Raw genomic sequence first — 11,731 nt, 5'->3', positions numbered from 1 at the left:
TCTGGCCTCAGGTTTTTAAGTTTTCTTGATATTTGCAAAAAAAGGCCCCATTATAAGGCTGTTATATGTGAATTATTTCCTAATAACACTCCTTTTTAAAACATTCAAAGTGTGTCTGTATTCTTTCAGAGTGTTAAATAAAGATGTTTTCAGACTGCTGTCATTCTGAATACGATGCTTTACAAATGTTCTGCCATAATATAAAATGAATCTACTATGTATTTGTAGAAATATATATATGGGACCAATGAAAATCATATACAGTGTGTATTATTTATTATTATTTATTTATTTTAGATTTACTTTTCACTCCGAAATTTTGTAAATTTCAGAAATAATTACAAAGAAAAAGAAAGTAAAACATTGAGATAAAATGTTGTAAAATTTGGAGGGAGACGGACTGAAATAATATTTTCTTGTAACTACTGCAAAAATATCAGTTTTATTTAAACTTTGAAAAGTCATTTTTACAGTGTACTTAAATATGGCATACATCACAAACTTTCTTCAGATTTAGTGATTGGTCAGCATTTACATCAGCCACCATGCAATCAAAAGGCAAGAGACCATTAGTGTTACCATTGCAAAACAAAATCTCTCTTGATGCCAGCAGACCTTTAAACAGCTAAAGTAATCTAGCTTATTATGTTCCTTGATCTTTTGTACATCTCTCCACTGACGTGCTAATCACTCCCAGGGATGCAAGCTTCAGAATAACAAGGGTTCCTGGTCGCTTTGCCCTTTTGCCTGCAGATCTCTGGGGCCCGAGATGCTCGAGTCTCTATTGCCATCGCTCTTGCTCAGTCTAGGCTCCTTGGAGGTTGTGAAATGTCAGAGATTCCCGCTAGCCTCAGTGAAAGTGTGTTAATTACCACAAACATACTGCAGCTCAGACTCCAATACTCAGATGTCGAAAGGACAAAGCTCCCTAATATGAATTATTGCCTTTTTAGGAACACAAACACGTGTTGAGGAAAAGGGCATGGTTTTCCAGAAAGGCTGGAGTCAATTGTTTGTTTGTTTTTTGACAGATATGATGATGATGTGAAAATGAAGCGATGTAAGTTTAGAGCCATATTAGGATGTTAACTTTATTTAACAGACAATTTGAATCATAATCATGGATTTGGTCAAACCAAAATAAAATACATTAAAAGTCAATGTTACCATTCTAAAGATTTTTTTAATGCTTATCAAAGCTGCATTCAGGGTTCACTCAAAAAAGAAAAAATAATAATATCTAAATTTGCATTTTATGTAATTCAATTACATAACAATTTTAGATTACACTGCTTTAACATAAAATTAATCAATAAACTTAATGTGATTAATATGCGTCAGTCATACGTGAATGAAACAGGTAATATTTATGTAACAGTTCACAGCAAAGTCCCACACTGTTCATGTGTTTCAACACTTAAAGTGTTACAGAAGCATTGAAGCAGGGCTAGAGTTAAAATAATGTGATGATTGACCATTAATGATAAACAGCTGCTGTTAACACTCAGAATCACCGAAGGCAAGAGAAACACAAGAACTACTATTGACTTCGGCCACAAAGATGAATTCAGCTGAAAAAAAAAAACATGAAATCTTTCAAGATCTGATTTAACAACTCATAAAACCGTTTACCAGCTTCTCATTATTAGCCAGTCTGTCTTTATTTCTGTCAGACGTCTAGAGAAGCTCTTATACTTTAGAATCAGAATCAGAATCAGAATCAGAATGAGCTTTATTGCCAGGTATGTTCACACATACGAGGAATTTGTTTTCGTGACAGAGCTCCGCAGTGCAACATAACAGCGACAGAACAAAAAAACACAATAAGGAATAAAAAATACAAAAAAATACAAATAGGTGGGTAAGGATTGACAATATACAAATTGACAATGTATGGCAGGTATATTAAAAAGAGCATTTATGTATGTACATGTATATTATGTGGAAAAATTGTAACTGTACGCTAAGTATGTGTGTTTGGATAAATAAGTGTATGTCTATATAAATATAAATATAAGTAGTATAGTGTGTTCCATGTATGTACATGTATATTATGTGCAAAAGATTTACGTGTACGCTAAGTATGTGTGTTGGATAAAAAGTGTAGTGTATATAAATATAAATAGTGTAGTGTGTCCCACAGTTATTATCAGCTGTTCATAAGATGGATTGCCTGAGGGAAGAAACTGTTCCTGTGTCTGGTCGTTCTGGTGCTCAGTGCTCTGTAGCGTCGACCAGATGGCAACAGTTCAAAGAGGGAGTGTGCTGGATGTGAGGGGTCCAGAGTGATTTTAACAGCCCTTTTTCTCACTCTGGATAAGTACAGTTCTTGAATAGATGGGAGGGTTGTACCGATAATTCGCTCAGCAGTCCGGACTACCCTCTGTAGTCTTCTGAGGTCCGATTTAGAAGCTGAGCTGAACCAGACAGTTACTGAAGTGCAGAGGATGGATTCGATGATGGTGGAGTAGAACTGTTTCAGCAGATCCTGTGGCAGGTTAAACTTCCTCAGCTGGCGAAGGAAGTACAACCTCTGCTGGGCCTTTTTCACAATGGAGTCAATGTGAATGTCCCACTTCAGGTCCTGAGAGATAGTGGTGCCCAGGAACCTGAATGACTCCACTGCAGTCACAGTGCTGTTCATGATGGTGAGTGGGGGGAGTGCAGGGGGGTTTCTCCTGAAGTCCACGATCATCTCCACTGTTTTGAGCGTGTTAAGCTCCAGGTTGTTGAGACTGCACCAGACAGCCAGCTCTTTAACCTCCTGTCTGTAAGCAGACTCGTCACCGTCCTGAATGAGGCCGATGAGTGTGGTGTCATCTGCAAACTTCAGGAGCTTGACAGAGGGGTCCTTAGATGTGCAGTCATTAGTGTACAGGGAGAAGAGCAGTGGGGAGAGAACACAGCCCTGGGGAGCTCCGGTGCTGATTGTACGGGTGCTGGATGTGTATTTTCCCAGCCTCACTAGCTGCTGCCTGTCTGTCAGGAAGCTGTTGATCCACTGACAGACGGAGGTGGGCACGGAGAGCTGAGTTAGTTTGGGCAGGAGGAGGTTTGGGATGATCGTGTTGAAGGCAGAGCTGAAGTCCACAAACAGGATCCTCACATAGGTCCCCGGTCTGTCTAGGTGTTGCAGAACATAATGCAGTCCGATGTTTACTGCATCGTCCACAGACCTGTTTGCTCTGTAGGCAAACTGAAGAGGATCCAGCAAGGGTCCAGTGATGTCCTTCAGGTGGGCCAGCACCAGTTTTTCAAATGACTTCATGACTACAGACGTTAGAGCCACAGGCCTGTAGTCATTTAGTCCTGTAATTTTGGATTTCTTTGGGATGGGGATGATGGTGGAGCGTTTGAAGCATGAAGGGACTTCGCACAGCTCCAGCGATCTGTTGAAGATCTTTGTGAAGATGGGGGCCAGCTGGTCAGCACAGGATTTCAGACAGGCTGGTGTAACACAATCTGGGCCTGGTGCTTTTTTCCTTTTCTGCTTCCTGAAGACCTGGCGCACCGCATCCTCGCTGATCTGTATTGCAGGTGTGGGGGAGAGGGGGGATGCAGGAGGTGTGAATGGTGAGAGCGCTTGATTGGAGAGGTGTTCAGGGTGGGTTGCAGGAGTTGTGAGTGGTGTGAACAGTTGTTTGGAGAGGCATTCAGGGTTGGTTGCAGGAGTTGTGAATGGTGAGAGCGGTTGATTGGAGAGGTGATCAGGATGGGTTGCAGGAGCTGTTAATGGTGTGAACGGTTGTGTGGAGAGGCATTCAGGGTTGGTTGCAGGAGCTGTGAATGGTGTGAACGTTTGTTTGGAGAGGCATTCAGGGTTGGTTGCAGGAGTTGTTATTGGTGTGAACGGTTGTGTGGTGAGGTGTTCAGGGCAGGTGATGGGTGTTCTTTCAAACCTGCAGTAAAACTCGTTCAGATCGTCTGCCAGTCGTTGATTTTCCACAGTGCTGGGGGGTGGTGTCTTGTAATTGGTGATCTTCTTTAGGCTTTTCCACACTGATGCGGAGTCGTTCGAAGTGAACTGAGTCCTTATTTTTTCAGAATAATTCCTCTTTGCCACTTTGATCTCCTTTTCCAGTGTGTATTTAGCCTGTTTATACAAGACATTGTCCCCCTTCACGTAAGCATCTTCTTTGGCCTGACGGAGCTGTCTGAGTTTTGCAGTGAACCACGGTTTGTCATTGTTGTAATTTAGTTGAGTCTTGGTAGGAATACACATATCCTCACAGAAACTGATATATGATGTTACCGTCTCTGTGAGTTCGTCCAGATCAGTGGCAGCAGCTTCAAAAACACTCCAATCAGTGAGGTCAAAACAAGATTGTAAATCCTGCTCTGCTTCATTAGTCCATCTTTTTACAGTCCTTAATACAGGTTTAGCTGATTTTAGTTTCTGCCTGTAGGTCGGTATAAGATGAACCAGAAGGTGATCAGAATGTCCCAAAGCTGCTCGTGGAACAGAGTGAAATGCATCCTTTATTGTTGTGTAACAGTGATCCAATATATTACTGTCTCTTGTGGGACAAGTAACATGCTGTCTGTATTTTGGCAGTTCACGGGAGAGATTGGCTTTATTAAAGTCCCCAAGAATGATTAAAACAGAGTCTGGGTGTTGTTGTTCTGTCTCTGTGATCTGCTCAGCGAGTTTCTGTAAAGCTGAGCTCACGTGCGCTTGAGGAGGGATGTAAACACTAACCAGAATGAACGAATGAAACTCCCGCGGCGAATAGAACGGCTTGCAGTTAATGAAGAGCGTTTCGAGATTTGAGCAGCACGTCTTCTTTAACACAGTTACATCTGTACACCACCGTTCATTGATGTAAAAGCATGTCCCGCCGCCGCGCGATTTCCCCGTTGATTCTGCGTCGCGATCCGCTCTAAACAGCTGAAAGTCCGGCAGATGGAGCGCGCTGTCCGGTATGGTGTCATTCAGCCAAGTTTCCGTGAAACACAGAGCAGCAGAGTGGGAGAAATCTTTATTTGTCCGAGATGTTATATTATTTCATTTGAAATCACCATCAAGGAGATCAGTGTTTCATTTTGTTGGGCTCTTGACCCTTGATGTTTTGGTGGTAATATTACACTAGATGTTTAAACTGTGTGTTCATAAAAAAAAAAAAAAAAAAAAATAAATCATGTTTTGCTTAACCAGCGAAGCCAAGTACAAAAAAATAAATAAATAAAAGTTTTCAGCAGATGATCAGCTGACCTCATTAAAAGTCCAATTTCTGACTAGACACAACAAAGGTTCTTAAAATAACTGCCAAATATATATATATATATATATATATATATATATATATATATATATATATATATATATATATATATATATATATATATATATATATATATATATATATATATATATATATATATATAACCTTTATTTAAACAGGAAAAGTCCCATTGAGACACAGTCTCTTTTACAAGGGAGTCCTGTATAGCACGTGCAATCATAGGTTACAAGACAATAAATTACAATATAAAATACAATGCAGATTTGCACAAAACTTACTAAATATTTGCATGTGAAGATGCAGTGAGTTTAAAATATATAAACAAACGAAAATAGTGGCTAGAAGTCAATATCCACCCACCATTAATTAAAGCAATTACACATGTCCATCTGCATATCCAATATTCTTTTTTTCTTTAATCTTTAGTCTAGACTGTAATTCATTCCAGGACGAAGGACCATAGAATGACAGACCCCTCTTTCCTGCTACAGTCCTCATTCTTGGTACATTAAAAAGTAGTACATCACTAGATCTTAATCGATATGTACTTTGGATACGAACAAATTTTAAACAAATATAAGACGGCAAGATACCTAAAATCGCTTTATAAATAAAAATGTACCAATGTCGCATCCTGCGCAATTTAAGTGATGGTCAATTTACCATATTGTATAAGATGCAATGATGTGTCTGATAGCCAGCATTTGTAATGAACCTGAGAGCCGCATGATAAAGAGGGTCTAGTATAGACAGAGTAGATGGACAAGCAAATTGATAGATGATGTCCCCATAATCTATCTGAGACAGGAATAATCCTGCAACCAGTCTTTTTCTTATAGTCCTAAAAAAGCAAGATTTTAATCTATAGAAGAATGCCAGAGTGAACTTAAGTTTCAAATAACCAGTGGATCATTATAGAACCTTTTTGATAACTAGAAGTTCATTCAGATGTTCTTTTTTGAACTCTAAAGGTTTAAACTCTTCTAAGAGTGTAATAAAAACAGCAATATTGTGAAATTTTATTATGATTTTAAATAGCAGCTGTATAATTTAATATATTTTAAATTGTAATTTATTCCAGCGATGAAAAGCTGAATTTCAGCAGGAATATCATTACTCCAATCTTAAGTGTCACCCCAAACTATATATATATATATATATATATATATATATATATATATATATATATATATACATACATATACACTCACTTAAAGGATTATTAGGAACACCTGTTCAATTTCTCATTAATGCAATTATCTAATCAAGCAAATTTAAGCAATTTTGAGCGTGGCATGGTTGTTGGTGCCAGACGGGCCGATCTGAGTATTTCACAATCTGCTCAGTTACTGGGATTTTCACGCACAGCCATTTCTAGGGTTTACAAAGAATGGTGTGAAAAGGGAAAAACAACCTCGTTGAAATAACCACTCGTTACAACCGAGGTATGCAGCAAAGCATTTGTGAAGCCACAACACGCACAACCTTGAGGCGGATGGACTACAACAGCAGAAGACCCCACCGGGTACCACTCATCTCCACTACAAATAGGAAAAAGAGGCTACAATTTGCACGAGCTCACCAAAATTGGACAGTTGAAGACTGGAAAAATGTTGCCTGGTCTGATGAGTCTCGATTTCTGTTGAGACATTCAGATGGTAGAGTCAGAATTTGGCGTAAACAGAATGAGAACATGGATCCATCATGCCTTGTTACCACTGTGCAGGCTGGTGGTGGTGGTGTAATGGTGTGGGGGATGTTTTCTTGGCACACTTTAGGCCCCTTAGTGCCAATTGGGCATCGTTTAAATGCCACGGCCTACCTGAGCATTGCTTCTGACCATGTCCATCCCTTTATGATCACCATGTACCCATCCTCTGATGGCTACTTCAAGCAGGATAATGCACCATGTCACAAAGCTTGAATCATTTCAAATTGGTTTCTTGAACATGACAATGAGTTCACTGTACTAAAATGGCCCCCACAGTCACCAGATCTCAACCCAATAGTGCATCTTTGGGATGTGGTGGAACGGGAGCTTCGTGCCCTGGATGTGCATCCCACAAATCTCCATCAACTGCAAGATGCTATCCTATCAATATGGGCCAACATTTCTAAAGAATGCTTTCAGCACCTTGTTGAATCAATGTCACGTAGAATTAAAGCAGTTCTGAAGGCGAAAGGGGCTCAAACATGGTATTAGCATGGTGTTCCTAATAATCCTTTAGGTGAGTGTATATATATATATATACAGTGAGCAATTGGAGCAATGTAGCCCTTTTTTGCCTTATTAATTTTAATTATTAATTTAAATGATTTTATAGAGATAGTAGATAATCCAGGGGTTACAGTAATTTTGCATAAAAAATTTTAATTAGTTTTTTCTTTTTGTTAGTTTTTTTTTGCTAGTTTTTTTATCAGTGTAAGGGAAACAGGTCAATTTAGCTCAAAGGGAATCATTTAAGATTTTAAAGGGAATTTGAACAGAATCACTGTTTCACTGCTGATCACTGAGATGCCCTGCGATTCACTGAACGAGCCGTTTAACATCAAATCTGCGCTGGATATTAATATCCCAAGTATAGTGAAAACACTATCAATTAGCACAGTAACAAGATCGGCAGTTTAAGACATTAACTTGTAAGCACAAAACACAAGATACTTCTCTTTTCAATATGAATAAGGCTTTATTAGATAAATCTAAGACATATAAACTAATCTAGCACATAAACGCACGCACTCACACATTCACACAAGTTGCAGGAAGATCGAGAGTTAGGGAAAGAATGAGTTTAAGAGAATGGAATTGTGGAATCCCAAGTTTACAGCCATACGTTAAATTGCATAGACATGAACAACCATCAATCACTTAATTAGCCCTCGCATTGAGTTCCTCAATGAGGTTAAAATTATATTAGATACACCAGTAAAGGTCACAGTCTGGAGGTAAAGTTACTTGCGTCTCCTGTGAAAAGGGAGTCCCCTTTGTTGTTGTTGAAAGGGGTTGCCCGATGTCGCTGATTGGCTGGAATTTCAGTAGTTGATGAAGTGATGTCTTGGGAAGCCTGTGGTTGGGAGTTGGCTGAAGATGCAGAGTTGTGTGGGCTGGTTGAAGTTGAACGGGCAGTCGAGGTCCGACACGGCGTTACAAAACTTAACTAAGAACACGAAACTCTCAAACGGAAAAGAAGTAAAGTTTGACGAGACTAGGTGGTGTTTCTTCTCATCATGGCTAAGTAGCAGGCGTGCAGGCCGAAGCACGCTGGAACCGCGCTCAAAGAACGCTTAAAGCATGGCTAAAAGCAAAGCTAGGAAGCAAAGCTACAAGCTAAAAACTAAATGCAAACATGACTAATAGCAAAAGCTAAGAAGCATAGTTAAAAACTAAAGCTGAATTTTATGGTGTCCTGAGTATTTAAACTGGCCTGTTGGCCACACCTCAAATGTTGTCTTGACCAATCAGATATTGTCTTGGCTCGGGGGTATCATAAATCATATGTTATTTTATCAAGCACATGGTCCGAATTTTCCCGCTCTTGCAGGGTCTAATTTTGGACATGATTCCTATAACAAGAATATGATACATTTGACAAATAACTGATGGTCATGACTGTTTCAAGCAAGCAGATTCAAGCACATACAAATGAAACATGAATATGTATCCTTAAGCTATCCAATAGTTATTAAAAGACATACACAATTAGGGATTATAAACATGATAGTCAAATGTGTGGGTTACATATAAATGAATATGGAATGAAGCGATGGACTGATATTCATTTATAAGTCTTTTTGAGTTCATTTTCGTCCATATATATATGTAGAAAAGACAGTTTTCTGTGCCATTATCTGACAAAGATTTCTGTGGAGACCAGAGGTTAAAAGGCCCCCCTTAGGAATTTCAGTCTGGTTCTGCTAGGTGGGGGAAGTCAAAGGATCTTGTGTAGTACTCTCATGGGTTTACACGTGATGTCCGGCGTTGCCTATCAATTACGAACAACAAATTTGACAATCTCTTCTCCGAATTGAAATTGTCAATAATTGTTCTAGTGGTGTTAATGTTGAAAGCTGTTCTGTGAAAGCGTTGGTTGGTAGGTGATCTTGCTTGGGACATGTGGCACAGAATGTTTTATGACTTCCTGTTGCCTTACTGAGGAATTCGGCTCGTGTTTCAACCACAGTCCTAATCGACTCTTTAATTTGTCTGATTCAGGTCAGATCCGCTACATCAGTAAACACTAAAATAAGAAAACGGTTCAAAAGTCATAGTGGTTTGGATGTTAATATCACAACTTGAATGGTTGTGGATATATATGTTTGCTTGTTTTTAGACCTTTGGATGATGAGAAAAATTTTCAGTAAAACATGTCCTATAAGATCTGAAGTTTTTTTGTTTTTTTACTGTATGTTGCTTGTCTTTTAGCAGAATATATAGCCACTTGTGAATGCCAGTCAGTGGAGAGAAAGCAACTCCAGCATCTGTCAGCACTGAACACGCAATAACCATATTTCCAGGTTTGTCCTGGCCAGGTCATGCCCATCGCAAAGTATATTTCTCTAAAGCAGAGATGCCCAAACCAGGGTTGACCCTTGATGACCTTTATTATTTTACATTAATAAAAATGCCATTGAAGGATACCTTCATTTCTATTATATCACTTTGTATTAAAACTTTTTTTATTTAGTTTGTTTTGTTTCATTTGTATTAAAATGTTGAGAATATAAAGGAATTTTATTAATACATTTTTTTTTTAAATTTGATATTTTATCATACAGTTAGATATAAAGCAGCATTTTCTTGCAGCCTACAGCCTTCAATCAAGTTTGATATTTGGCCCTTTATAGTTAAATGATTGCACAAATACATGGTTTGAATTCTTCTGACATCTCACAAGGTTGTCATGCGCAGTTCTTTAGGATCACAAAGATGAGACAAACCTCAATTCCAAAGAGGCAAATCACATGGTATAAAATGAAGTTTCTAGTCAGCTTCCTTCACACCAGACTGGCGCAGCTGCAGAGGTATGATTGCTAAGACAACTGATCTTTATGTGACTCACTTTGATGTGAATTTGTTGATGCAACTGAATATTACATTGAGAATAACATTTTTCTATCTTAGTTATCTTAAAGCACATCGTTAAACCTCCTATATTCTCTGCTCTCTTTTTTGTTTAGAAAGCTGTGCTATCAAAAAATGAACATTTCACTAGGGAGTAACATCACACAACCCAAGTATCTGAGGGACGGCTTTAGCTCAGCGGTGACTAGGAATGTGATCGTGGTCAGTTTGTGCATCTCCATCAACTATATCAATGGCACACTCGTCCACACCTTCATCAAGCATGAGATCTTCAAAGGAAACCCTCGCTACATTCTCTTCATTCACATGGTGTTCAATGACATGATTCAGCTGATGATTGCAGTCATCCTTCACATTTTAAGCTACACTGTGTTTACTCTCAATGTCTCTTTCTGCTGTGTTTTATTGATGAGTGTTATATTCACAACTCTCAACACACCACTGAATCTCGCTTCCATGGCTATAGAGCGCTATATAGCCATTTGCAACCCTTTACGTCATGCTCAGATCTGTACCATACGTAAAACGTACACCCTTATTGGTCTGATCTGGGTCCTGAGTGCCATTCAGGTTTTACCAGACCTGTTCATCCTGTTGGCTACAAAACCTCTAACCTTCTTCTACAGCAACATCCCCTGCATCAGAGATTATGTGTTTGATAACCCATATATAGTAGACAAGAGAAATGTTGTGTACATCATTTACCTGACCTTTGTGTGGCTCACTATAGTGTATACTTACTTGAAGATCATGTTTATTGCAAAGGCCACGAACTCAGATGCTCACAAAGCTCGTAGTACCATCATCCTACATGGGATCCAGCTTCTGATGTGCATGCTAACGTTTGTCGGGCCCTTCCTGGACAGGCTGCTGGCAGAAATGTTTCCACAATTTATTGTAGATATGAGATTCTCAAGCTATTTAGTCATCCAGATAATGCCCAGGTTTATCAGTCCAGTTGTGTACGGCTTGAGAGATCAAATGTTTTGCAAATACTTGAAAAGATACTTACTGTGTACAATGTTCAAGATGAGGAGAAAAATCCAAAACATCCAACCCAGTGGAAATTTGCCAAAAGTTTCTAATAAATCCATGTGAAAGTTCACTATATTAAAATGTTGTGATGGAAAAGTTGACTTTTTAAGGAACATCTGCGGATGAATATGATTTGTTTGAAAAATTAGATAATAAATATATACTGCACTACATGCCCAATGAACATTATTAATACACTGAAATCTAATGATTAGTTATCTATCTAATTAGTTATCATTCAGATTTGATCTTGTTTGCTCACTTTTTAAAGTGAGAAATTGCAGAAGATAATACGATCTTTTGCAGGAAGTGTTTACTTTTTTGCATAAACAAGTAAAAAACAAAAAACAAATGCTTGTTCAGAGTGTAT

At 38.6% G+C, this 11,731-nt stretch overlaps 1 protein-coding gene across 1 annotated transcript; it reads left to right on the top strand.

The window, feature by feature from the left end:
* Window positions 1–10,440: 10,440 nt before the first annotated feature.
* Window positions 10,441–11,424, top strand: LOC132152272 (odorant receptor 131-2-like). The gene has a single exon (XM_059561080.1). It carries the CDS (start codon window positions 10,441–10,443, stop codon window positions 11,422–11,424), a length of 984 nt encoding a protein of 327 aa, XP_059417063.1.
* Window positions 11,425–11,731: the final 307 nt, after the last annotated feature.

This window comes from Carassius carassius, chromosome 10, assembly GCF_963082965.1.
Source record: "Carassius carassius chromosome 10, fCarCar2.1, whole genome shotgun sequence".
Classification (NCBI taxonomy): Eukaryota; Metazoa; Chordata; class Actinopteri; order Cypriniformes; family Cyprinidae; genus Carassius; species Carassius carassius.
Note: the sequence above shows the minus strand (reverse complement) of the source record. Positions and strands in the feature narration are given on the sequence as shown.

Excerpts from the sequence above, each read along its gene's own strand:
- LOC132152272 (XM_059561080.1), top strand. The coding sequence starts at position 10,441 with ATGAACATTTCACTAGGGAGTAACATCACACAACCCAAGTATCTGAGG.